The 26,400-nt window shown below is 48.4% G+C and overlaps 10 protein-coding genes across 10 annotated transcripts; 5 read left to right on the top strand and 5 right to left on the bottom strand.

Annotated features, from left to right (window-relative positions):
* Nucleotides 1-668: 668 nt before the first annotated feature.
* Nucleotides 669-3,468, top strand: FTJAE_4826 (trp-asp repeat containing protein; the record flags this gene model as incomplete). The annotated part of the gene is made up of 5 exons (XM_037351269.1): nucleotides 669-1,686; nucleotides 1,743-1,767; nucleotides 1,820-2,007; nucleotides 2,242-3,356; nucleotides 3,421-3,468. 5 exons carry the CDS (start codon nucleotides 669-671, stop codon nucleotides 3,466-3,468), a joined length of 2,394 nt encoding a protein of 797 aa, XP_037208083.1.
* A 2,050-nt stretch (nucleotides 3,469-5,518) lies between these two features.
* Nucleotides 5,519-6,133, bottom strand: FTJAE_4827 (uncharacterized protein; the record flags this gene model as incomplete). The annotated part of the gene is made up of 2 exons (XM_037351270.1): nucleotides 5,519-5,750; nucleotides 5,796-6,133. The coding sequence occupies 2 exons, from the start codon at nucleotides 6,131-6,133 to the stop codon at nucleotides 5,519-5,521; spliced, it is 570 nt and encodes a 189-aa protein (XP_037208084.1).
* A 1,037-nt stretch (nucleotides 6,134-7,170) lies between these two features.
* On the top strand, nucleotides 7,171-9,603 carry FTJAE_4828 (transcriptional regulatory; the record flags this gene model as incomplete). The annotated part of the gene is made up of 7 exons (XM_037351271.1): nucleotides 7,171-7,247; nucleotides 7,305-7,403; nucleotides 7,459-7,574; nucleotides 7,622-7,731; nucleotides 7,782-8,353; nucleotides 8,406-8,576; nucleotides 8,622-9,603. 7 exons carry the CDS (start codon nucleotides 7,171-7,173, stop codon nucleotides 9,601-9,603), a joined length of 2,127 nt encoding a protein of 708 aa, XP_037208085.1.
* Nucleotides 9,604-9,854: 251 nt separating this feature from the next.
* Nucleotides 9,855-11,204, bottom strand: FTJAE_4829 (linoleate diol synthase; the record flags this gene model as incomplete). Its single annotated transcript, XM_037351272.1, has 1 exon — nucleotides 9,855-11,204. The coding sequence occupies one exon, from the start codon at nucleotides 11,202-11,204 to the stop codon at nucleotides 9,855-9,857; it is 1,350 nt and encodes a 449-aa protein (XP_037208086.1).
* Nucleotides 11,205-11,695: 491 nt separating this feature from the next.
* On the top strand, nucleotides 11,696-13,324 carry FTJAE_4830 (major facilitator superfamily domain protein; the record flags this gene model as incomplete). The annotated part of the gene is made up of 4 exons (XM_037351274.1): nucleotides 11,696-11,842; nucleotides 11,895-12,100; nucleotides 12,148-12,910; nucleotides 12,959-13,324. 4 exons carry the CDS (start codon nucleotides 11,696-11,698, stop codon nucleotides 13,322-13,324), a joined length of 1,482 nt encoding a protein of 493 aa, XP_037208087.1.
* Nucleotides 13,325-13,428: 104 nt separating this feature from the next.
* Nucleotides 13,429-17,782, bottom strand: FTJAE_4831 (fusarubin cluster-esterase; the record flags this gene model as incomplete). The annotated part of the gene is made up of 8 exons (XM_037351275.1): nucleotides 13,429-13,443; nucleotides 13,512-13,762; nucleotides 13,815-14,115; nucleotides 14,157-14,181; nucleotides 14,222-14,405; nucleotides 14,739-15,009; nucleotides 15,832-17,027; nucleotides 17,077-17,782. 8 exons carry the CDS (start codon nucleotides 17,780-17,782, stop codon nucleotides 13,429-13,431), a joined length of 2,949 nt encoding a protein of 982 aa, XP_037208088.1.
* A 1,801-nt stretch (nucleotides 17,783-19,583) lies between these two features.
* Nucleotides 19,584-20,870, top strand: FTJAE_4832 (uncharacterized protein; the record flags this gene model as incomplete). The annotated part of the gene is made up of 1 exon (XM_037351276.1): nucleotides 19,584-20,870. One exon carries the CDS (start codon nucleotides 19,584-19,586, stop codon nucleotides 20,868-20,870), a length of 1,287 nt encoding a protein of 428 aa, XP_037208089.1.
* Nucleotides 20,871-20,886: 16 nt separating this feature from the next.
* FTJAE_4833 (phytanoyl dioxygenase family) lies at nucleotides 20,887-21,919 on the bottom strand (the record flags this gene model as incomplete). Its single annotated transcript, XM_037351277.1, has 3 exons — nucleotides 20,887-21,112; nucleotides 21,166-21,393; nucleotides 21,477-21,919. The coding sequence occupies 3 exons, from the start codon at nucleotides 21,917-21,919 to the stop codon at nucleotides 20,887-20,889; spliced, it is 897 nt and encodes a 298-aa protein (XP_037208090.1).
* A 640-nt stretch (nucleotides 21,920-22,559) lies between these two features.
* On the top strand, nucleotides 22,560-24,489 carry FTJAE_4834 (choline permease; the record flags this gene model as incomplete). The annotated part of the gene is made up of 8 exons (XM_037351278.1): nucleotides 22,560-22,707; nucleotides 22,758-23,113; nucleotides 23,163-23,486; nucleotides 23,534-23,637; nucleotides 23,684-23,768; nucleotides 23,826-24,083; nucleotides 24,134-24,252; nucleotides 24,300-24,489. 8 exons carry the CDS (start codon nucleotides 22,560-22,562, stop codon nucleotides 24,487-24,489), a joined length of 1,584 nt encoding a protein of 527 aa, XP_037208091.1.
* A 329-nt stretch (nucleotides 24,490-24,818) lies between these two features.
* Nucleotides 24,819-26,177, bottom strand: FTJAE_4835 (uncharacterized protein; the record flags this gene model as incomplete). The annotated part of the gene is made up of 2 exons (XM_037351279.1): nucleotides 24,819-25,777; nucleotides 26,129-26,177. The coding sequence occupies 2 exons, from the start codon at nucleotides 26,175-26,177 to the stop codon at nucleotides 24,819-24,821; spliced, it is 1,008 nt and encodes a 335-aa protein (XP_037208092.1).
* Between the last annotated feature and the right edge of the window lie 223 nt (nucleotides 26,178-26,400).

A 26,400-nucleotide genomic window follows, 5' to 3' on the forward strand; every position in this document is an offset into this window, starting at 1 on the left:
GGGCAATTGCGTATTATTTGCGATTATGGATATTTAATGTTACAAAAGTCGAAGGAGTCATTTCTGTCAAAGCCTCGCTTCCTTATTCCGCGATGTTTAGTGATAGCACTGGGTCGTTTTATTTACTTCAAATGATCTTTTATTTCGTTTAATATATCACTAAGAAACAATGAGCTTCGGCGTCCTATCATTGATCTTTGATGCTTAATTCGCATCTGGGAGACTTTCTACAACGCTTTAACGCGTGATACTTTGTGACTAACTTGCCCGCGCATCCTGTGAATAATGCTATAAAAGTCTTTACACGTAACTGATACTATGTAGACGTCTTTTCTCCCAGCTTATTTTATCTTGAAGTGCCAGATATGTCTCCCCAAAGAGTAGCTTTGTAGCCTCCCATTCGACAGGCTATACAGCTACTCAGCCTGATTTTGCGACCCATCCAACCAATCTTCAGCCGCACGAAAGTGCACAATCCCGGAATGCACATTATTCCGACTGTCCTATGTCAAATAGAATGGCCAGACGCGCTCAGCCGCAACCCCGCATCCTGACCTCTGCTTACCTGCCTGTTGGCCAATCTTGCCATGCATTTAGTCTTGTAATGCTCTAGCCCGAGGATCACAGCATATGCAGTCTTATTGATATGATCTTCAGTTAACAGAGGCATGGAGCGCGAAAAGACGAGGCTCGATAGTCCGTCTCTCTATACTATCGGTTGGATCGCGGCCCTTGCCATCGAGCAGGCAGCAGCAAGGGCACTTCTGGATGAGGAGCACTCTGAACCAAATAACTTTCACCCATCTCCTTCGGATACAAATAATTACATCTGGGGCAGAATAGGACAGCATAACATCATTATAGCTTCTCTACCAGCAGGAGTGTATGGAACAACCTCCGCTGCCACCACCGCCTCGGACCTTGTACATTCTTTACCGCAAATCCGTTTCGGTCTCTTAGTCGGTATTGGTGGAGCTATACCCGGGCCTGACGATGATCAGGATATCAGACTTGGTGATGTTGTCGTTGGTCAGCCGCATGGTGTGACTGGCGGTGTCGTGCAGTATGATTTTGGCAAGGCGAAAGCGAATGGGGTTTGGAAACGGACAGGTTCGCTTGACAAACCACCTGCAGTGCTATTGAAAGCTCTGGCGAATTTACAGGCTGAGCATGAGATTCGACCTTCTAAGATACCACGACTCCTCGAGGTTATGCTGAAAGCTAACCCTGGCATGAAACGACCCGGCAGTAACTTCACCTACCAGGGCTTTGAGAACGACCGACTTTACCCATCCGACTATGACCACGTTGGCGGGAAGACATGTGCGAAGTGCGACATCTCTCGCAGGATCTGTCGCGAGGAACGGGAAACCACAGAGCCGATGATCCATTACGGAGTTATTGCTTCGGGCAATAGTCTTATCAAAGACGCCAAGTTCAGAGATAGCTTAGCACAGAGCATAGGCCATCGATGCCTGTGTGTTGAGATGGAAGCTGTAGGCCTGGTTGATAAGTTTCCATGCCTTGTTATTCGTGGTATTTGCGATTATGCCGATAGCCATAAGAACGATCAGTGGCAGAGATACGCAGCATCTACTGCTGCAGCATTTGCTGTCGAGCTTCTTAGCCATGTTCCCACGCGGCAACTCGCAGAGTCTCCAAGAGTCCTCGACATATTACAATCACGTGAGGATGCCACTTTCGATATCTTCGAGGTGGAACCATTGCTGATGTTGATTCAGTGGAAGGCAAAGTGGACTCCATGAGGTAAGTCGTCTTCGACGTGGTTACGGTTAGTGTTGAAATAACATTTCTATAGCCATCAGATACAGCAGACCGATCTACTATCGACCCTTGAGAAGCTGCCCTTTGTAGCTGAAGCCCTATTCAACTCTTACGCCGAGGAACATAGCCCCACGTGCCTACCAGAGACACGAGTTCAACTTCTCGCTGATATTGACGAGTGGATCATGAGTGCTGAGTCAAAGACCATATTCTGGCTTAATGGTATGGCGGGAACAGGGAAGTCGACCATATCACGTACTGTTGCACAGCGGCAGTGGGAGATAAATTGCCTAGGCGCAAACTTCTTCTTCAAAAGAGGAGAGGCAAGCCGAGGGAATATGTCGAAGCTTGTTCCTACCCTGGCGCGGCAATTAGCGATTCATAACTCTTGTATGATCAGTTCGATCAAGAAGGCCATAGATGCTGATCCGTCGCTCCCAACAAAAACCCTTGCAGAACAGTTTGAGAAGCTTATCAAAGAGCCTCTCAAGGAATTGGCAGTTTCTTCATCATGTCCGAATTCTCTTGTCATCGTCATAGACGCCCTCGATGAATGCGAAGAGGAATTTCATATCAAGCGCCTGCTGTCACTTTTCACTAAACTGGAGTACCCAGACTCGCTTAAACTCAGAGTGTTCATTACAAGCAGACCAGAACTTCCGATTCAACTTGGATTCCTGGATATCAACGGCATGTACCAGGGCCTGGTACTCCACAGTATTTCACGAGATATCATGGAGCATGACATATCTATCTTTCTCCGTCACGAGTTGGGTGGCATACGAAAGAGCTTCAATCATATGGCTCGGAGTGATCAGCGGCTAGCTGAGCAGTGGCCGGGCGCCGTCAAGATTGGACAGCTTGTTTCGATGACACAACCCCTGTTTATCGCAGCAGCAACTATTTGTCGATTCTTGAACGATGCTGCTCTTGGTGGCCCTGATGAACTTCTGGCTAGGATTCTTGAGTCAAGCAGCCGTACGCATATGTCTCGGCTCCACGACATCTATTCCTCCATTCTCGCCTCACAGGTGGTCAATAGACCAAGGAGAGAGCGAGAAGAGATCGACAAAAGCTTCCAATTAATCGTTGGCGCCATCGTCACCTTAGCAGCGCCGCTAACAATCCATTCTCTGTCAGCATTGCTAAGTATCCCTGCTACGACAATTGATATGAGGATCAAGGTTCTTCAGTCCGTTCTGGACGTGCCGAAATCCCCGGAAATCCCCGTCAGGATTCTGCATCTATCATTCAGGAATTACCTCGTGGATCCTGATCTACAAGGATCTACGGACTTCTGGGTGGACGAAAAGGCCACGCACAGGAGACTGGCAAGTCGTTGCCTCTTCGTCATGGACTCGTTACTTCGTGAAAACATATGCAGACTACCTTTTCCGGGAACATCTCCATCTGAGGTTGGAGGCCTGGACCCTCACAAGTACATACCTCCGGAGCTTCACTATGCTTGCCATTATTGGGTACACCATTATGTATCCTCCAACGCCGGAGAGTACGAGGCTCTTGAAATCTATCCTTTCTTGGAAAAACACCTGCTCCATTGGTTGGAAGCCGTGAGTCTCCTTGGCCATGTCACTGACTGCCTAAATATGTTACATGCATTACATGTCTGGTTAGAGGTACGGTGCCTTCTTCACCCTCAATGGGCTCTACTTACGACATTAGAAATATTCCTGTGACAATCTTTCGGACCTTGTTAGAGATTCTCTGAGGTTCATCCGAACTCATCTTTGCATTATTGACGAAACCCCGCTGCAAATCTACTCGTCAGCAATCGTCTTCTCGCCAATAAATAGTATCGTTAGACGTCTTTTCGCAAGTCGAGTCCCTAACTGGCTCCAAGCCTGGCCAGCAGTTGAGAATGACTGGGGACCGTGCTCCTTGGTGATAGGCCAAAATGCTGTAGTCAAGTCCGCTATTTTTTCGCCGGATTCAAAAACCATTGCATCGATATATGCCGACAACACTATCCGAATTCTTTCAGCAATGACCGGTAAATGCGAGCATGTATTAGCAGGACACTGTGGCGGAATCCAGTCTGTGGCCTTCTCCCAAGATTCAAGGGTGCTTGCCTCAAGCTCAGTTGGTGGTACGCTACGAATCTGGAACTTACAGACTGGAAAGTGTGATAATGTCTTAAAGTATCCTTCGCCTACGGGAACGGCCTTTGCCTTTTCTCGCGACTCGAACCTATTGCTTACCGCAAGTGTAAGCCAATTCGTAAGAATTTGGAAGACACAGACTTGGGACCTTATCATTTTGGGGGGGCACACAGGAACGCTCAATTCAGCTGTCATTTCACCTAACTCAAAAACGGTAGCCACGTCCTCGAATGATGCAACAGTGAGACTATGGAACGCTCAGACGGGTAGATGCGAAAAGATATTGCAAGGTCATACAGGACAGGTCTATACTTCAGCCATCTCGCCGGACAATCAATTGCTTGTCTCTGCTTCTTCTGACGAGACTTTACGGATCTGGGATCTAGATACGGGTAAATGCAGAAGGGTGCTCGAAGGCCATGGCTGTGGGGTCCTATTAGCGGTATTCTCTTCCGACTCACGTATGATAGCTTCTGGGGATATGGATGGCCGCATAGGGATCTGGGATGCTCGAAATGGAGCATTTTTGCACGAGCTAAAAAGCTCCTCGTTTGACGGAAATTTCGAGTCGCTGGTATTTTCAGAAGACGCGACAAAGCTTATTGCCGTCCTCAGTACACGGGCCGCTTTAGTGCATGATATTCAGCGCGGAAATTGTGAACAGGTCTTTGACTTCTCATCATCAAGTTTGAATTGCTCAGTCGACCTTTCTCCTGACTTGACCATGATTGTTACAGCTTCTTCGGATGATAATACTGTCCGGATCTGGGACCCTCACAGTCAAATGAAAGGCCTCGAAGGCGCCAAACGCCGAAACAACCGAGTTCTCCAAGTTGGAACAACACCATACGGGAGGGCGTTGGTATTGCGTACGGCGAGCGGCCATCAAGTTTGGTCTCTTCGCCGAAATAAATCCGATTGCCTACTGGCAAGCGACAGCCTCCGTGTGAGTAAAAGAGCGCCGGCTCTAAGACGAGATCATACATGGATCACGATTGGGAACGAGAAGTTCTTCAAGCTCTCTCCAGAGTGTCTAAACGCCGAAATAAGCATATGGGGAAGGGTGGTTGTTGCGGACTGTATTTCTGGAAAACGCATCATTGTAAGCTTTGATGTTGAGCAGACTGGGCTGCCGAAAGCAAAGTCTTCATAGTTTCACTATTAATCTATATCCCGAGTATTCTTCCTGAAGGTGTTGGCTAGATTTGCCTTCTACCAGCTACTATAATCCACTAACTTAAGTTCTCTCTGCTGATTTAAGCTCCCAACTACAGGTCTCAACTACAAATAACACATTTGGATGACAGCAACCTGTTTGACTCCTGGCTTTCTCAGTAAGACGTGAATATTATAATGAATTAGGTTTAAAGGCATATAGTGCTGCAAATTGTCTTCGCCCTTCAAGATTATTAGGTATTTTTAAACATTCCGGGCTGTTGGACCTCATGAGTGACTCGGAATACCTGGACGCTGAGCAAAGTGCATAGAGAATTCAAGTCAGAGCCTGAGAGAATATCTCTTCTAATAAGCGCAAAATCTACTCTCGGAAAGGCTAGCGATTTGAACTCTAAAGTAATAACTTGCAATTTACCCAAACTTCAGCTTAATGTTGTTCAGTACCACAGTTTCTCGTTTGGCTCGACACCCTTTTCTTTGCAATGGTCATAATAGAGCTCCGCGAAGCTGAAAATGTCCATTGTCTCCCTCAAGCTGTCATCGTCATTGAAGAACTCAAGGCTTCCTGTGATAGTAAACACCACCTCGGCGCCGGCACCCATAAACAGCGTGTGAATGGTTCCTGGGTTTTCCACAACATAGTCCCCAGGTCCAGCGACCCAGTCGTACCTACAAAGTCAGTCAATACACCACAGGTTGTGGTCATAGACTCACTCCTTGTATCTCCAATTCCCAGAAAGTGTAACAGCTGTGACTGTACCTCGATGCCTATGTTTTCCGAGCCAACAATCGACAGGCGTTCTCAGCCCAATAACAAAACTACCAGATCTCGTTTCAAAACGAAGAGGCTTGAGCTCTAGCGTTCCAGTCCAGGGATGCCACAGAGTGTCTTTGCTGGAGTTGACATAGACATCTGGAGAACTGTGTTTGTCGGTGAAGACGAGGGCCTTTCGGTCTTTATCTGTGAGTACTGATTCACCCTTGGAATGCTCCAAGAGATCAGAGCTCTTTTGGGTATTCTCTGGTGTATCTTGGGTCTGGGCTGGGGCCATGGTGAGGAAGGTATCAAAGCAGATAGAGAGAGTTCTGGGTGAGATTGTTGCAATGGACAATTTGCTATACTAGTCAGTCGAGTAAGGGCCAGGAGCCTGATTTATATGCTCAACAGCACGCTGGCTAAATGGACGCATCTGATACGTGTCGTGTAATTTTGAGTTGGCAGGGTTGGGTAGTTTTATGCAATGTGTAGATCAATACTACCCCAGATTTCCGAATGACTCGGTGATTGCTGTCTGGCACTGAGCGGTGTAAGCAAAAATAGAAATTGTGTCGCCAAGTTACCCTTCTTGTTCTTCGGACTTTGGCTCACCTGGGCAATCCGTAGGGGTCTCGACAGGGCTACCCCTCTGTGCCGCCCTCCTGTGCTGCTCCCCAGCGGCAGGGGACCTTTTCTTGGGGAAGATCGACAAAATGTTGGCTGCAGACGTTGGGCATCGCTGCAGCGCTTTGACTTAGTTCACTCATGAAGACACTGCCATGACTCGCTCAAAGACGCTCTGACGCTCTGCAGCGGTATTTACGGGAATGAAAGGATACAGCAGATGCCGTGCCTCAATAACCGAGTCAATGGCGGAATTGCGTGATACTGGTTTGGGAAGGATGACTATAGGCGGAGTAGCTGAGTTGGAGTGCCTTACATCTAAGATTCAGAAGTGAAGAAGTTTGCATTTCATCGGTAGAAAATGTAACACACAAACATGAGCTCACGCTTTTAGAAGTAGGACTTTCTTTATTGAATCCATGCTAAGGGATGACGGGAGACATTGAAGCAGAAAGAGGCAAGAAAACAATAGCTTTATTGACGGTACGGGGTAGGCGGCTTTGAGACCTGCTATGCCACTAACAGAATGCCCAGACTACACACGGCAAAGAAGATAATCGACTAAGATCCCTAACTTGGAGAGCCTTATCAGATACGCGATAAGGCACCAGCCTAGGACAAATTACCGACGAATCTAGCGTACTACAAGGACAAGTAGCCGAGGTTCCACTACCCGTGAATCTCCATAATCTTGCATCAGAGCCATCCATGGATTCAACACCCGTCGCTCGACGTCGCCGCCGCAGACGCGTTGCCGAAGAGAACCGGAAACGTGCACCACGAGCGTGAGTCCCTAAAGAGCAATATAATTGACTCAGAACTGATGATATCACCATTATCAGGTGCGATCGATGCAAGGCTCGGAAGAGCAAGTGCATTGAGTCAAGTCCAGGCATTTGTCAAAGATGTGAAGCTGGTCAGCTTAGTTGTCGCTTCGACAGGTATGTAAGATTGTATCATTGATAAACACTTCAATCTGAAAAAATGTAGAGATAGGCTGTCTCCGCGACAGAGTCAAAGCCCAATGCCCGCTGGAGATGCTACCATTACTGCCGTAGCTGCCTCGTCCCAAACTGGAGCAACGCCCCAGGAGAACATTTCTATAGAAAGCCGTAAGAACGACTACAGGTTGATGTAGACGCTGAACTGACAGGTGCAGACCAGACTGAAAGCATATTATGGCCACGATTCCTGACAAGACTACGCGAAGCCTTTTCTTTGGACCCAATATCAGGCCCAGAGGAGCAGGATATGGTCAATCTACAGGCTGTAAATATCGTTTCCGCGCCTGAAATTCATATGGAACTGACCTCATCTAGAATATTACGCGACCAAACAACCCATCGCTTGCAGAACAAGCCCGCCTCAAGAAGATTGTCGACTCGTTTCCTCCCCGCTCCATCGCCGAGTTTCTCGTTCATGTCTGTATCAGACGCGGTACTGATGTCTTCTTCTACTTCGACCAAGCACAACTCATTCATGAAATCGAGCAGTTTTACACTAATCAAACGTGTCCGATGAGATTCGATCCCAGCTTCATCTGTCTCGCATTGACCATCTTTGCACTTGGCAGCCACTGGACCCCTCTGGAGCGACCAGGCCATTCGCGAATTGATGAACATGATCCTGGGCGTTTGTTCTTCGAGCAGGCCAAAGTCCTTGTGCCAGATATAATAGAGCTTCCAGGTCTCAGATCTATCCAAGTGTGCCTGATACTCGGTGTCTATCTCATGCCGCAGAATGCAGTTGGATCGTCCTATGTCTACACGGGAATGGCTTTGAGGAAGGCTCTGGCATTTGACCTGCATCAGGACTCGGATGATCAAACGATGGACGCGCGAGAAAGAGAAGTTCGCCGGCGGCTATGGTGGTCGATATACTCACTTGAAAGGTAAGTTCATGACACTCCTCGTGTTGGCTCCATACATACTGATGCCAAGCAGGTGCTCGACAATAAAGCTCAATAGGCCGAGATCAGTGGCACCTGAGATCATTACCGTCTCTTTACCGACTGTTCTGCCAGAGTTTGATGATTCCCAGAAGTTCAATAACGTTCTTCTTCAAATTGCCTTCGCGCGTCTTATAACCATTTTGGACAAAGTGGCTGACTGGGAGTACGTTCCACTTTACTTACCTACTTCACGTGCTGATATTTGTAGGTCAGCAGTGACAAAGCCTCCACGCCAGGCAGATACAGCGAGCCTGGAGAATCAACTGAGAGAGTGGAAAGATTCGTTGTCCGACACCTTTGATCTGGAGACGATTCCACCTCAAGACTCACGCTATCGCGCCGTTTTTCACCTCTGGCTCAACTATTACTATGCCTGGATTGTAATGGGTAAGATGTCTCTCATTACCGTTGTGAGAATGACTCTTCGCCGCCATCTCGGAGATGACTCAGAGCCATGCAACATTGACGACAAGGCCGAAAAGCTCTCAAAGTCATGCGCCAAGGCTTCTAAGAAGCTACTTCAACTCTTTGAGGATCTGAACCAGACTGGTTATACCACGAGATTTTCTTTCACCGATTTCCAAGGCTGTAGCATTGCGACCATTGTCACTCTCATAGCAGGTATCCTTGATAGGGACCCCGGCTACGAAAGACGCGTCAGGTTTGGTCTAGACTTTTTGCGCAGAATGGCGACAGGCAACCCAAATGCTCAGGTGGGTGTTCGGTTTGTTGAAGCACTTCGCTCCATCTCGAATGAGGCCTGGAGCAAGCTTAGTCGGTCCAGACAGCCTCCTACCAACGCGACTGATGAGGGGCTACAGTCATCTGCGTATAACGAGTGGGCGGAGTGGCTGTCAAACCAAGAACAGTCCCAGAGTGCTATCAACGTCGAGGCGACTAGCGATGGTGCATTAGGTGCTGATCAGAATACACAGGTACCTCCAGGTGCTGACGCCGAGTTTTGGTCTACGGGACCTGAAGTTATGGAATGGAGCTCACGCACTGATGCAGTTCTCGAGCCACTCATGCCACGTCTACAGGTCCCGCAGCCTCAGGCCGGAGAGCAGCTTGATCCGTTTGAGACATATCGCCTGTCGACGATGTATAGTGATGACCAGCCGTTTTTGATGGGGCTCACAGGCTTTGATGTGCTGGACTTTGCAGGCTACCCTCCTGATTTGGCACCATAAAGCTCAAGGATAGGAAATCGAGATTTTTAGAATCGAGTGCAATGATGGCTCATTGGAATTTCTATGTAATCCAAGTGTGATTTTGCACTCGACTTTGAATAAGCCGAAGCGTGGTATGACTTGATTATCACACATACAATATTAAAAGTGTAGTCCTTGAGGCAGAAAAAGACAACGTTTATTGTTGCTTTTCCCAGCTTGATAATTAATGTGCTATTGTCCCTGCTTTTGTTCCCAGCGATCATCAAATTCTACAGCACCGAATTGAACCGGATTGGGATCCCACCATCGACCTCCAGAGACTCCAACTGACTGCGATACACTAAACCGTCCTTCATAACCGCCAAGATGTATTTTTCCGGGTGGTCAAAGATCTCAATATTCTCCAACGGATTCTTGTCCATGATGAGAACATCCGCTTGGAAGCCCTCCTTCAGTTGACCCAGGGTATTCTCACAACCCATCATCTTGGCAGGATTCACTGTCGCACTTTGCAATATTTCAAGAGGTTTGAGTGCTTGAGAGCGCAGAGAAAACTCTTGTGTCTGAGCAGAGCCAAGCGGACCAAGGAGATCGCTACCGTAACACATCGTCACACCAGCTTCTGAAGCAATGCGGAGAGCCTCGAGACCAGATTTCAAGACTTGCGCATTCTTGACTTGTGACTCCGGGGGCAAGAAGTTCTTCCACTTGTCGGTGGCCATTTGCGCATACGTGATAAGTGTTGGGGTAAGATAGACGCCCTTCTCAGCCATGAGGCGAGCTGTAGGAGCATCAACAAAGTTACCATGCTCAATACCCTTGACTCCATTGTCGATACAATGTCTTATAGCCTTGGTGGTATATGCATGCGCTGTGACGAAAGTGCCAGCGTTGTTGGCACACTCCACCATCGCTTGAATCTCTGATGTAGTGAATTGCAGCTGTTCCAGCTTGTCGGTCGGTGATGCAACGCCACCAGATCCCATAATCTTGATAAAGTCGGCTCCGCAGCGAACCTCATCGCGGACCGCGGCCATGCATTCTGGTACGCCATTGCAAATACGGCCCAAAGATCCAATAGCGTGTCCGCCACAGCATTCATGCTTCTCGTAAGAACTTCTCAAGTCACCGTGGCCACCTGTTTGCGAAAGTGCATGGCCTGAGATGAAGAGACGAGGGCCGGGGAAAACGCCCTCTTCAATCGCTTCCTTCAATGGAAGCTGAGCGCCACCGCAATCGCGAACGGATGTGAAGCCACGGTAGAGCATTTGTGAGGCGACATATGGCTGTCGCAACAGCGAAATGTCATTGGGGTTTCCAAAGACACGGGATAGGTCTGCGAATCCTGGTGTCGCGCAGAGATGAACGTGGGCGTCGAATAGACCTGGGCATAGGTATCGGCCCTGGCAGTCCACGACGTTGTAGCCATGGGGATACTGGTCAGGGGTTGAGGGGTAGACGGTCTCAATTTTGCCATTTTTGGTGGACAGCGATGCGTCTTCGAGGATGTTACCCGTTGAGACGTCAATGATGTTGGCGTGGATGAAGAGATGCTTCTTGGGAGGGTGACGAAGCCATGGCTTGATGTCTGCGCCAGGTACAGTATCAATTTGAGTCATGTTGACTTTGATAAGTTGACATACAATACAGCCTCCTTTCAAAGACCAGATAAGGGAAGTAAAATTGAGATATCGACCGAGAAACCATCCAAGACAGTGGCTTTTTATCACAATCTCCTCTCAATCGCCCCTCGCGTGGTGTAACACTCTTCGCCGATCATTGCCGATAGCGGGCGAGATTATCGCCGTCGGCAACATGGCCATCGGCAAAATGTCACTATTCCCGACATTGAGCCATCGGATCGATGGTCTATCTTGTCGGCTCCATGTCCATTCCCCGCATTGTGATAAGGTTTTCCCCATAGTGGCTCTTGTCACCGAATATCCGATACCCGGAGCTTGTCATTTGATAACTTTTTGATAACGGCGAACCAAGCTGTTGGGATGATGATATAATTGAGGTGTTCCCCACGAAGGATCAGCACTGTTCATCATGCACCTGCATTGACATTGTCTAGACCATTTCTTTGTTCGATCATCAACTCGCTATCATGGATAACGCTCTCGAGAAGAAAATGTCTGCGCCCAAGTCTGATGAGCCTGAGGCAAGGGGCGAGATCCTTGACATGGACGATTCATACACTCCTGAAGAAGAGAAGGCGGTTCTTCGCAAGATTGACATGGTCATCCTGCCATTTGTAGGTCGCTCAATTGTAATTAACCTTGTTTCATGACTCACAAAATGTACAGATGTGCTTCGTCTTCTTCCTCCAATACCTTGACAAGCAAAGTCTTAGCTACGCTGCTGTCTTTGGTCTCATTGACGACCTCAACTTGACCAGCTCACAATACTCCTGGTGTAGTTCCATTTTCTACGTCGGCCAACTGGTCGCGGAGTATCCCTGCATCTACCTCATGAGCAGACTGCACCTCACCAAGTTTGTGGGAGTCACAGTGTACGTGCATCATTCTCTCCACCAAGTTCTCACTAACGGGCTTCTAGTATCGTATGGGGCACTATCTGCATGTGTCTCGCAGCTCCTCACAACTTCGCCGGTTTCGCCGCCGTTCGTTTCCTCCTCGGCTTCAGCGAAGGTGCCGTATCACCAGCCTTCGTCACCATCACGTCCATCTGGTACCGCAAATCGGAACATACACTTCGCACTGCTCTTTGGGTCACCATGAATGGCGTTGCGCAGGTCGTCGGATGTCTTCTCATGTACGGCATTGGAAAGAATACGTCACTTGGTCTTGCACCATGGCGTACTCTATTCCTTGTCTGTGGTGCTATGACAGTCGTCGCTGGCATCGCGTTCTTTACGCTCATGCCCAATGGCCCAAGAGATGCCTGGTTCTTGAGCCCTAGAGAACGTGAGGTGTTGTCGATGCGCATGGCTCGGGACCGTGAGGGAGGTGACAAGACGAGCTTCAGCACCAGTCAACTCCGAGAGACGCTCATGGACCCCAAGGCTTGGGCAGTCTTTTGGTTTGGTGTTCTAGTCACGATGCAGTCGCCCGTACTTACCTTTGCATCTCTTGTCATCAAGTCGGTCGGTTACACGCAGCTCGAGACTATGCTCTACACGGCACCATCGGGATCAGTTCAGATCGGACTCTTGTGGATTGGCGTTGGTCTCTGCACTTTGTTTCCCCGGCAGCGCTCGTTGGTCGTTCTGGTTCTTATCATTCCGCCTCTCATCGGCAATGTCTTCCTGATGAAGCTTGACGTCAGCGCTGGTTGGGGTCTGATTGCTGCATCATGGGTAGTAAGTGTAATGATTCCTTCATCTGACATCTGCTGACCTATTGGATAGTCATCTTGTATTACAGCTTCAATGTCGATCCTTCTATCACTCTCCGCATCGAATGTCAAGGGAAACACCAAGAGAGCTCTGGTAAACTGCATGTTCTTCATCGGATATTGCGCAGGCTGTATTGGGTCTCCCCAGCTTTGGACTCATGGTCCCCGATACCGAGAGGGCGTCATCACCAGCATTGTGACCTGGTGTCTACTGTTCCTGACGATGATTATTTATCGAACCCTTTGCATACGAGATAACAAGAAAAGGGACCTAGCTGGAGAGTGTCACAGCACTGGGGAGGTCATTTTGGATAAGAATGGTTTGCCCAAGTCTGACTTGACAGACAAGGAGGATAGGGCGTTCCGATATAGTTACTAGATGGCTACCCAGGTCGAACTCAGATGTATGTATCGAACAAGACAGAGAGCAGGATTGGATCAGTGTAGATTGCATGTCGAGGCTCAGTTGTCATTGAGGATACTCTATAGAAGTTCCAACTATTCGCAAGATTAAGCACTATGTGTGCCATTAAGAGACTTTTCCTGCATCCAAGCATTGGCGATACCAGCAATTTGGACGTTGTTCTTAAGAAATGGCCGTTGCCCCAGTCACCCAACTTGATCCACTCAGGCTTGCCACCAGCCTGCTTGAGAAAGCCGATAACATAGTGATCGTAAGTGATGTGAACGGAAGCTTCACCAGTCAGGAGCACGTGGGGAACTTTGTTGACCTGAGGAAGCTTGTGAGCGGGCTCGACTCGAAGATAACAGTTGCGGTGAGCGAGAGTCTCCTTACCAACGGACTCACTTTCAAGTTCTACGGAACAGTTTTAGCAAAGGCTATCGGACAAAATGTGTGGTGAACTTACCGGATGGGTTGCTGACTGGAGGGTCGTAAGTCACAGGCGTGTTTGTCAAACCCCAAGGCGAGCCAGCATATCCACCTAGTCCCTCAGCATAAGGCCAAAAAGGCGAAGTAGCAGCTTCAAGACTGATGCTGCCCGCGATGTATCCAGGGCAATCGTTGAAAAGCAGAAGAGGGTTCCTGCTACCCAGCGAATGGGAGATGAGGAAAGCCTTCTCTCCAAGAAGCGAGAGCAGCTCACAACCACCAGCGCGGAGAGCGTTCTTTTGGCCGAAGAAGTTGGTAGTAAGAGGAATCAGCGACTTCTGGAACTGGACATACACAGGATCGCCATCAGCTCAAGTACCAGGCCACTGAGTATGCAGCTTAGCCTGAGGATAAGTGTCATAGTTTTCGGGGGAAGTGAAGAACTTCATGACAGTCTCGGTAGCTGAACCTGCTGCCATGGGGAAGCTAGCGATAGCGTTCTCAGCGCTGCGACCGATGGCATTGTTATCGACCAAGCACACAACATAGCCTCTCTCGGTGAAGTGGCTTTCTCGCTTCACCGATGGGTATTTGCACGAAATTAATCCCCTGTTGGTGTTGGCGATGCCTAGCTGAGAGTGCATGTCACCAACACTCTGATCAACGAGGTACTGAATACCTCAGCAATCGCAAGAAGACGGCTGCGGAGCGTGCTTTGCCATCCCCGGTCAAGTTTCTCTGATCTTCGTGACGATCCTCATTAGAAAAGTGGTGCGCAAGAATCCGGTTCAAAAGGCCGCTCTGATCATCGGAAGAGGTTTAACACATAGTATCAAGAAGTTTATTATGGAATCGGGCATTTTTCCCCATTGATGGTTTTACGGTGACTTCAAAACTGATGGCTATCTGTTCCTACTCCCCATCGCGCTTGGTCTTGGCAATCCTTTGACATCTCAGTCACCCAAGTAGAAGTAATGCTGGCCAGTAAACTCAGCACAGTCAACATTAATGCTGTTGCTCTGCGACTCGACATCCCAAGTCTGGCAATCCGAGGAGCAATCATCCGTAGGACAGGCTACCATCTTGGCAGGCGTTCTGCTGTCGGTGCCAGTCATGAGGGCTTGGAATGCCATGAAGCATTTGCCATCGGGACAGATATCGGAAAGGTCTGCGCAGATGTTGTTGCCTTTGACCCAACTCAGAGGTTGCAAGAAAAGGTTTAGTGAAGGTAGCTAAATGTAAATGGCTGCTGTCTCCTGCTTTATATGATCACCAGCATCTTTGGTGACCTGTCGGATTATTTCCTCGTGTTGTTGATCTTCATTACGCTGTGCCCATATCATGGAAGTAACTCGTCAGCGTCGGATCTTAGTTCATCTTGGTTTTATATTACGCCGCGAAAACACGGCAGTGCTCAAAATAGCGGAGCTGAAGGAATAACAGTGGATAACATCATCTATAAAAGGATGCAGAAGGAATGTTTGATCGGCGTACTCAGACTTTTCTTAATCACTCCACTTCGGAATCCCGCATTGAGGCTGAGCTGTTCAGGCCATCATCGGTTGCCAATTCTATAAGTTTGGTAGGTATAAAGGTCCCCTCATGTTTACGTCCTCTGAAATTTCGTTTTCAGCAGGAAATAAATTATTGCAAGCAAACAATGAGTTCAGGCGCGTCCTTCAGTCACAAGCATTCTTTCACCAACCACATTTGGAGACCATGACCTGAACTTGTCAGTTGTAGTTGGCATTTGATTTTGGTATTAGCGCGGTTTTAGATACTTATGCCTAGCTAGCAAACCACCAGCCATCGAACTCCGCTACAGCAGGTTTCAACCTGTTCATCTTCCGTAGTATAGTGGTCAGTATGCAAGCTTGTCACGCTTGAGACCCGGGTTCAATTCCCGGCGGGAGAGTCGCCTCATGATCTAATCATGTCTTCATTTTTTTGCGTTTTGCTATATTTTTCATTTATTCTTTAACTCATCATTAATTCTCCATTTGATCGTCCCATAATTACAATTACGTTTAACAAGATCCTCTAATACCACTGACCCAGCCTGGAATTGCAAATGAGCCTTGGTTGGCTGAGGGGTTAGTTGATGAGAAACATTGAGTTCCAGCATGAGTAAAGAGGGCGCAGTTGGGATCGTTAAAACAAGCCTGAGAACATTCCTCCAATGTGCTGCTGCCGTCGGTCAGAGGGATACCTCCAAGAACAGTGTCGCACTGAATCTGGAAGGTGTCGATACACTGCTGAGGACTTGAGGGGCATATGATATCCTGCGAAGCTGCTGTGGTGGTTGTTGTGGCTGCTTCAGTGGTGGTTTCAGTTGTTGAGTCGAGAGTAGATGTGAAAGTGGTGGTGGTGGGGTCCTCGGTCGTTGATTCCTCTGTGGTAGCGTCTGTTGTTGTCTCCTGTGTAGTGGTTTCTATTGTTGATCCCTCAGTGGTCGATTCTGCTGTTGTCTCCTCTGACGTGGTTTCTGATGTTGACTCTTTTGAAGTAGTCTCAGTTGTCGACTCCTGTGAAGTAGTCTCAGTTGTTGACTCCTCTGAAGTGCTGATTTCTGTAGTTGTCTCTTGTGAAGTGGTTCCTGATGTCTGCTGAGTTGTACTCTCGGTTGTCAAAACCTCGGTAGTAGTAGTAGTAGTAGTAGTATCTGTTGTCTCCTGGGTGGTCGAGATAGTGGTTGACTCCTCCGTAGTGAGGTTTACTGTAGTCTCAACGATGGAAGTTTCTGTCGTTGTTTCTTCAGCAGCGCTTGTTGTGGCTTCAGCCGTGGTGCTGGCTTCCTCTGTCGTTGTGCCAATCTCAGAAGCTGGGAAATCTGCGGTGCTTGAGGTGAGCTCTTGGGCAGTGGAGGACTCTGGTTCAACGATTTCCGTGCTGGAAATTACGTCTACAAAGGTGCTTGAATCTGACGTGAAAATAAAAGTGCTAAAGGGAACGATAGAGGACTTTGAGGTCTCTGGTGGTGGTTGAAAAGAAGATGACATGTTTGACCATCTGAATGTGCTCGATGGGATGGGCTGTGTAATAGGATTCTGTGTCGTTACAGCCCCGTTTGGCTCTGTTGTTACCACTAGAGGTTTACTTTCTGTCTCGATGGTTGAGACTCCCGGAGGAAGTTCGTCAGAGGACGAAGGGATGGAGATGATTGGGCCGAGGGATGATGCAGATGTGAACTGTTGAGCCTCGCTTGTAGCTGCGACACTCGAAGTTACGTCTCCATTTACACATTGTTGAACTACAATCGGAATTAGCTTGCACAACCAGTAATCCAAGTGTAAACCTACCTCCAATAGCGGAGAGCTGGACTGCGATGCAACCAGGAGGCTGCGAAGAAAAGGTGATATAAACTACACCATCTGATGGGGTTTGACAGAAGCCGGCTTCACCATTTGGAATGATCCGTGAGCTTTGAAAGCGAAGGATGTCCCCATCCCGGAAGAATGTTCTAGTGATGGCACCACTAGGAACAGGCCCCTGCTGGCCGCCAAACACCTTGTAGTCCTCTCCGTTGAAGTAGATGGGGACATTGCCTTCTAAGAGCTGCCCATCAAGCAAGTTGAAGACATTTGCATTGTCACAAATCTCTGACGGGGAGCCGATGAACCCTCCCAGATCTCGCCTACGCAGTCGATTGTTGTCTGGGGTATTAGGAACAACACGGAAGACTACTTGCCCGTCAAGAGTGCTGGGACCTGTAGTGGACGAAGGAGGAGTTGTCTCGACCTCTGTAGTCACTACCGAGGAGGTAACACCTGGTGAGAGGGAAAGGGATGATGAGGGATTCAGAGTGACGGAGATATCCAGGCTCGTAGAAGAGTCGATACCAGGCAGTGAACTCTCAGCAGGCGAGCTTGTGGCAGCTGAAATGGGAACGAGGTAGGTCGATAGGTAGGTCACACACCAAGATTCGGGCATCTGCTCCAGATCGCGAAAGGCAATAACTGGAAGGGCCAAACTGCCCAGAAGGGAGATGATCCCAGACTTGACCATGATGCCCCGTGAGAAAACTTTGGTTTTACGAAATCACAAGCAGAGCAAATACGAATATTTAAGATGTCGACAGAGATTTGAGCTGTAAGAGCTACATTCTCGGCATGCGTCACTGAAATGAGGAAACAAACCCCTTACTAGACCTGTGAGCGTCCAAAGTAAACACCAGAGAAGGTTTTTACGACTTCTAGACCAGCTAATGCCAAGACTCGGAATGTTCTTGATGGGGAAAATCTGCAGACTGAAATAAAACGGGTTCTGTGGTGAGATCTTTGGAGAATCTTAGTGGGTGATATTTGCGAGCTTGAGCTTCAACGGCACGCCCGACCACCAAATTGATTCAAACTCCCTTGCAGTCATTTTAGAATAGCTATTGGTTGGAAATCAAATTGTTTTGAGATGACTAAGTTAGCTTATTGGGTTAATAAGACGTCAGCTGGTGCGGGACTGATGCAAGGGATGAAGATTATTGTTCTCAGCCATTCTTGCAAGATTTCTATGTCATGACTGAGGAAAGAGTCGTTTAGTATAACTACTTTAAAGAATAATATTCCCAATTTACAAAGTCTGAACCACGCAATTGGACAGTAGTCCGGCCTGGAGCTGAAGCCAGGTTTTCAGGCAGATCAGTTGTGGTTGATCAATATTTACGGAGTAGACAAAGCTAAATTGAAGCAAGGGGTAATCATGGTCTCAGACTTGAGCGCCACGACAATCTGAAATGAACTCCAGGTCTCTTGATTGGCTTCAAATCAAAGTCTCTCAAGCCAAGATGTCATTCGAATTACGTTTACAAATTTAAGTGCCTTACAGCATTTTCGGGAAATCAATGGTTGGGTTTGATGCACGACAAGGTCGGGAAAATGCCGCACCCGAGGCAATACATCAAAATCGTTGCAAACTTTGGCGAGGGATCTAGAACCATGTGAGTGCCCTCAACTATATTGACAAGCATTCCAGTTGGCGCAAAGCTTCTACAGCGGCGAATGCAGTATGATGAAGCAGACGTTAGCTGTAAACGGGCTTGGGAATTGGCAAGCTTATTTTTGGAGGTTTATGGTTAACACATTGTTATATGTGCTGTTGGAAAGAAACTGGGTTTTCCGCAGGGTAAGATATTTTTGTAGCTAAAGAATATAAATGTTGCACTTGATCGTCATATAGGGAAGGATGAAGCGACAGGCGGTCGTCGCAGATGTTACGAGCGTAACTTTTGACCGTATCGCGATAAGACTTCTCCAAATTACGCCATGAGACATTTTCTAATCAGGTATCAAGATAGGGCATTTCTCGTATCAGTCGTTGTTCTCCAACTAACGTCAAGTCGTTAGAAAGCGGGGTTCATAATTCGCGTCTTCCCCTGTCAATCGTCGCGTGGAGGTGAGCATGATTCATGTAATCCTCAATTGAACGAATGTCTTTCCAACGGTCACTGATATCGAATCTTGAGATTTGAGACTGTTGGCTGAAATCTGGACCGAAATGCGCAATATCCGCCTCGATTCTTTGTCGTCGGATCGTGAGGTTGCTTCTCAGAGTGAGTCAGGTCAATGTCCATTCAGAACTATTTACTCATTTGCCAGATTGCAACACATGCGTGAGAAGGCGTATAAAATGCGACCGAACTGTTCCTTCGTGTCTGAAATGTTGTAGCCGAGGACTTGATTGTCCAGGCTATGGTTTTCGCTTGAGATGGGATCAGGGAGTGGCTAGCAGAGGGATGCTGACCGGAAAATCGGTGCCATTACGACCTCCGATCAAACATAAGGCACCACGCATACACAAACAAAAAACACCTCACATGAGGAAGTCCACCGATGACGAAATATCTCCCTGTTGCCGACCTCAAGTAGGCACCGAAAACTCCCTGGTCGTATTGTCGCACGCAAACCAGAACGTCGAGCTTGTCGATCGTCATGTCCGACAAGCAGCTCACGCAGTCCTCTTTCAACACTTCAACCACGAAGTCGCTTCAAGGCTTGCGTGGCTGGATGGACCCAAGAACCCGTGGCGAACCCTCGTCCTTCCTCTTGTGCAACGCTCATCCTGCTTACGACTATCAACACTGAGTTTGGCAGCAGCACACATGTCTGTCGTGTCTCCCCAAGACAAGGCGGCACTTGTTCAGATTCGACGAAGTCTTCGAGATGCGACTCTATGTCACCTGAACCGGCAGATGGAATACGAGCGGAACCGCGAAGTATCAAAGCGCGATAACAATACCCAAGTCTCGGTTCTGGTCGAGATCATTCTCAGCATGATTTCTCTATGCTATGCTGAAATGTTCATACCAGACTCGACGGGGTGGAGACTTCACCTCAGTGGTGTCCGCACAGGGCTCGAGAGATATGACCCCGCAAATCCACACGAAAAGGTAATTTCTCAGTTCTGCGTGGAAGAACTTGACTATCTGGAGGTTTTTGGAAGCATATCCTCATTCACCTCGAGTTCGAGACGTCACAAGCCCCTATCACAGCACGGGACGTCTGGTGACTACTTCAAAAAATTTACAGAAGCGCTTCATGAGATTACAGCCACCGAGAGAAGCAGATATCACACCTCTAAGACAGGAAAGGTGCTTGTTGACACGGATATGAATCTGTGGCAAGACAGGCTTACGAGGTCTTACGACTCCGTTCACGCCCGCATTGACTCTACGCCATCAAAAAATGTCGCTCTCCAGATAGGTCTCAAGTCTGTTCTCAAAGTCCAGTACTACGCTTGCCTGGTGTACAGCTACCAAGCACTTGCTTCCGATCTCGAGAAAACAGTTGCAATCCCTCCGCTTGTTGACTGTCTCTACAACGAGATCATCTTCATGACATCTTGCCCAACAGAATCTGTTTCACACAACATCTCATTCCCGCTGTTCATACTCGGAACAACCAGTCAGTTATACACCGAGAATCAAGTCATGATCGAGAAGCTTTTCACCGAAAACATAGCTGCGACAGGTTTCTCGTGTAACTCGGCAGTACTGCAGTTCTTGAGAGACTTTTGGAACGCAACAGCAATTGGGTCGACTCAGAATTGGATCCAGTATGCGAGAGACAACGAGGAGCGGATAAGCCCGTTTATCGTGTTCTGATCATGGGAGGACGACTTTACATGAGCACTGTCTCTTCGTCCTCCACTCCAAACAGCACCTTCATTGGGTCTTGGTAGTTCATGAATCCCAGCGATGGCTTACAAACGCCATAGCCAAGCAATCTTTGCGCCTGTGGTGTGAGCTGCCTCGCTCGCTCCAACGGTACCATGAGGAACTGGTTCTCCGCAGGGCGGAGAGTCGGCTTGCAGAGGAAGATGCCTACTGTCTCGCGATACTCATTTCTGCGTACTCAATCAGCATCAAGCTAGCTAGATGTGATTGGACTTGTACTTACTGGGTAATATTCTGGCCACCAGCATGATACAGGTTGCCCAGAAAGATAAAAGCATCACCTGGCTCTAGTTCTGCGGGCACAGCTTCTTCGTCATATGGTTGGCGCTCACTATCCCAGAGATGAGATCCCGGGATGCCGATCGTGGCGCCGTTCTCCCGTGTGGTTTTGGTGAGAGCCGTCACGCAGCCAATCATGACTGGGAGCTCTTTGTCGTGGGGGTGATAGTCACTGCTTCCAGTCAGCAAAGGGTTCCAGACCAACGCTGATTATTCTACGGATAATTCTAGACCGTGGCGAAAGGGTATACTCACTCATCATCTCGATGCAGAACCTGCTGTTTGCCACCTGGATTAACCCGAAACGCCACCGTCGACGAAACAATAGGCTTTCCGCTGACAGTGATCCTCTTGTCCCGCTCCCAATACGTCAGCGACGAAGAGCACAGCTCATTCGCGACGTCAATATACAGAGGATTACAGGCAAGTTCAACACACGAATCAGAAACATTGAACAAGCCAGTTGCTCTTTGGGTTGTGACGGGAAAGAATCCCGACAAGTCTGGAATATCAGAGTCAAAATGCGGTTTGAGATCTGCTCTGATCTGTTCTGCTAGCTGGTGAGATATAAGGTTCTCGACAATTACGCCGCCGTCGCGTTTGATGGCTGCGACAAGGTTCTGTGGCGTTGTGGATGGTTCCGCTGCGTCGAGACGCGCAAAGGATGGTTTAGTGTTAACAGTGCTCAATGAAGCCATTTTGAAGCAGTAGTCAGATCGATAGTTGCTATTGAGATTTCTTCGAAGTCCTTATCATTATTTATAGACGTTATCATGACTTTCTTCGTTTCGTTATGACTCTATCATTACAATGAAGCTGCATCCAATGGTTCTCGCTAGCACTTCACTAGTCCAAGATAGGTTGGTCGGCAGAGAAAACTCCAAGCCAATTTCACATCGATCCAAGGCCTTGGAACTCACATGAGCAACGCTAGCCCGGCCTAGGCTGGTCGGGAGAGAAACGGCAGCGCGGTGTATTCCAGGGAAGGCTTAACTTGGCTGCCCGGGAGAGAAACGAGGCGCTTGCGTGGAATGATGGCAGCTGTAAACGATAGCAGGCTAGCCCATCATTGGTCATTTCTGTCCTGATGTTATCTTTCCCCGCATTCTCGACCAGGATCTAGATTGCGGTATCTGGTCATGTTGCTTTGTGTAGTCGTATTGGGAAATTGGTTATAGATCTTCCCGATCTCGGTCCCTCCATCGCAAAATCTCCCTTTAAACCATTGTTCCCAAATTGGTTCCTATTTTGCATCTTGGCATTGTTCCTCTATTCCCCAGTCCATGATCGCGCCACATTCTCAACGGCGATATCATCTACTTCCGAACTCCACTGGATATGGACCCCCCTAAAGACGACATCAAGGCTGAGCCAATCTCTTACGATGGTTCCGTTCACGAGGGCAGCCAGTTTGATACTGACGATGCGTATCTCAAGTCTCTCGGAAAGATTGCCGAGTTGCATCGCGTCTACAACTTCTGGACATGTGAGTCTTCTTCAGCAGTTTCTTGGTCTTCAACACTAACAGCAGCACAGTATGCGCCTACCAGGTAATGATCAGTGCGACATGGACGTGCGTCGTCGTATTTTACGGTGTAATCTTTGACGTCGGTGGACCAGCCTCGCTTCTCTACGGCTCCATCATCGTCGCAGTCGGCCAAACCCTGCTCATGGCCTCACTGGCTGAGTACTGTGGTATCTGGCCTACTGCAGGTGGTCAACAATTCTATGTCCAGAAGCTCGCAACTGAAAAGTACCGGCCGTTCCTTTCATACTTTGTCGGTTGGTGTTTGCTGCTGGCGGAGACCGCCACTGGCTCTTCCTGCGCCCTGAACACTGCCAACATCATTGGTACCATGGTGTCTATCTTTCACCCAAATGTCGACTGGAAGGTATTTACAGTTAGGCCCTTACCGTGGTGCCATGCGCTGACCTCCTTAGCCTTACCAAACCTTTCTGATTTATCTCGGATTACTGGTAATTCCCTTTCTCATGAACTTGAAGCCCAGTGCGCTCCCTCTCTACAGCACCGTCGGCGCCGTTTTCACAATCCTGGGCTTCTTTGGCTGGGCCATCACTCTACTCGCCACAGCCCCCAAAGCTAGCGCAGAATTCGTTTTTACCAAGTTTATCAACAACTCAGGATACACCAATAATGGATGGGTGTTCATACTTAGCTTTTATACCCCGCTTTACGGCCTTTACGGTACGGATAGTATGATGCATTTAGTTGAGGAGATGAAGAATGCATCTCAAGATGCACCAGTAAGTCTTTTTACTCGATAAAGGTTTAACGTGCTGACATGACACAGAGAGCAATGGTTTGGTCCATGGTCCTTTCCGGTGTTGCTACAATCGTCACTGATCTCATACTACTGTTCTGCTGCGGTAACTACACCGAGTATGTAACAGCACTGTAAGTCCCCCTGGCCCATGTTCTCATCACTCAAGCTTATGTTCAGGTCACCGTATGTCACTTGGTTCTCGGATGTAGCGGGAAGTGAGTATGCCGGTATCTATGTTGCAATAGTCTTTGGCGTTGTGAACGTAAGTTAACAGCAGATCTCACTTGCTTATACCGACAGCTAACCCGCCAACTCTCAGCTCCTTGTCTGCACCGGTATTCTTTCTTCGTGTTCTCGCCTAGGTTGGCGCATGGCGGAGGACAGGGCATTTCCATGGTCCCATCGTCTCCAGAAGATCGACCAAAAGCTCCAGATCCCATTGAACTTCATCTTCGCCATCATGGTTGTTGAAGTTATCATTGGTCTTATCTCTCTGGGAAGTGAACTGGCATATAACGCTATCGTCAGTGGTGCTGGTGTTTGTTTCGCCCTCGCCTATGCGATACCAGTTACTGTGGTGAGTATTGCTCATTGATGATATTATTTGGCTGCTGACGCTTTCATCAGGCTCTTGTCCGAGGCCGTTCAATTCTTCCACCTCGCCCTCACTTTGATCTTGGCAGATGGGGCTACTTTGTGAATTACGTTGCTGTTGCATGGGCGATGCTTACCATTGTCATATATGTGTAAGTGCTACATAATCGAGACTTCAGCCTGACTAACTCCCCAACAGCATGCCTCTTTATCTACCAGTCACGGGTGAAAACATTGGGAACATGAACTGGGCCGCACTCATCGTTGGGGCGACGTTCCTGTTTTCTGGTGTTTGGTGGGTATTCGGTGCAAGATTTAGATACCTGAAGGAAACCTCCCTTGAGACGGAGCCAAGCACTGTAACGGGGGAGCAGTCGGGTAGTTCTTGACACCCGTCTGGAAGAGCCAGAATGCTCTAGAGATACTTATCGCCGACTATTTGAGATGAATGTAAATATTGTTTCTTTGACGGGAGATCGCCATGAGCATAATGGGGTTCAATAAACATTATACATTATAGATCGCAAATCTATACCGAGTACCTTACCATGTATCACCATTCACCTCCGTGTTGCCATTTTGCATACAAAAGAACACAGCCATACAACCTGATAGCCGACATTGCCAAGTAGGCACCAAACTCCAAGTACACTGAGGCCCATATCCGAGGCCGTGAATGCCCTCTCCATTCCACAAACCATCTCATACTTCCAACCCATCACTCATCTCGATAAACTGATTCGAAACGGAGACGTCGAGAACCAGGTTCATCTTGGATGACCATAACCCGCTTGCACGATAAGCCGTGAGAAATGCATGCTTCCTGGGATGACCCAAGTTCTGTCAGACGACGTACTGGCTGAGACAACACATCCCCCAAACAATACCATATATCGACTGTCGCATGGTCGTAAAAGTAAAACAGCCGTTGTCGGGACTCATCAGCTCCAAGTCCCATGACTAGCCATGCAATTGTATCAACGTCGAAGTTCTCATCCTCTACACAGTGCAAGCGGGCGCTCATGTTGACGAATCGTTCGAGGGAGACAGAGAGTGTACTTCTTCGTTCGGTAGAGGCTGGAAGGCTGGGACTTCTGCTTGTTCGCCCACCATGGACAACAGCCTGGCTTTCGTGCTCACCATAGCTCCTTGTGAGTTGTAAAATATTCGATTCTTGGGTACAGGTCGATAGCTGCTGGCCTTCCGGAGAAGGATTGCGGATCTCTCCCTCCTCTGGCGTTGGTGAATGAGGCTCCTCCACCGGAAGGCTCTGCGGAAGCTGGGCAGCATTTCTCAGAATACTTGCAGGTGAGGGGTAGCCACTGAGCTCTCGTTTGTCCTGTTGATCGGGCGACTTGTTATTGGTAGGAGATGGCAATGAGGCATGCTCTAGAGCAATGCTACTGACACCCGGAGGAGCAACAGCGACGAAGTTGTACTCGAACATAGGCTTAAATGTAGAAAGTCGATTGTCGAGAATGTGCCCGATAGAAAACAGGTTCGAAGGGTACAGAAATCTTATGTTTCTTTCCCAGTCCTTAGGTCTCCAGCAACCCAGTCGTTGGAGTATAGCAGTCTGAAGCTCTCTCGTGCTACCCCATGTGGCTGGAGGGTGACCAGATGGTGCTCCCCCCACGTATCCCCATGGGAAAATAGGGATAGGATGAACGTCACCGACTAATAGCAGAGTCAGTACTGAAAGCACACATATTGTAACTGAAGAGGACGCACGGTAGATAAGCCAGACCCAAAGGAGTACCACGTAGTCGTAAAAGGGCCCATATGGATGTAGATTGAAGTCCTTCACGAACTAGATGCTGACTTCTCTCTCACATTCCTTTGTGAGGGCTTCCAGGTGGTCTGGATCATTTTCTCTGCGTATCCATCGTAGAAACTCGTGCATATAATCTCGCCTTTTGGCCGGGGTAGCGTATTCGTCCACACGACGCCTTGAAAAAAAGCCAGAGATATGCGGCTGTTCTGACCTGCAAAGCGTATGCGGGAGTTGCCAACGGGGTACGTTCATACTGGATTCCGGAGATATAAGGGCGCGCAGATCAGGTGCAAGGTGCGCCATGTTGTTTTGATGAAGCGATCTGATTTGTATTGCGATGAGGTGATGTGCTGCATGGAGGATGTGAAGAAGAGTAAACAAAAAGAAATTCGATCGGAAGCAATGTTGAAACGGATCACGTGCGATGCGTCAGCTATCAGAGCTTGTATGCTAAATGCCAGCTGTTAAGCACTGCCAAGGAAAATAACTACATGCAGCTGTAAACCCGGCAGTGTCAAGCGGAATC

This window comes from Fusarium tjaetaba, assembly GCF_013396195.1.
Source record: "Fusarium tjaetaba strain NRRL 66243 chromosome Unknown NRRL66243_c0000091, whole genome shotgun sequence".
In the NCBI taxonomy this organism is placed as follows: Eukaryota; Fungi; Ascomycota; class Sordariomycetes; order Hypocreales; family Nectriaceae; genus Fusarium; species Fusarium tjaetaba.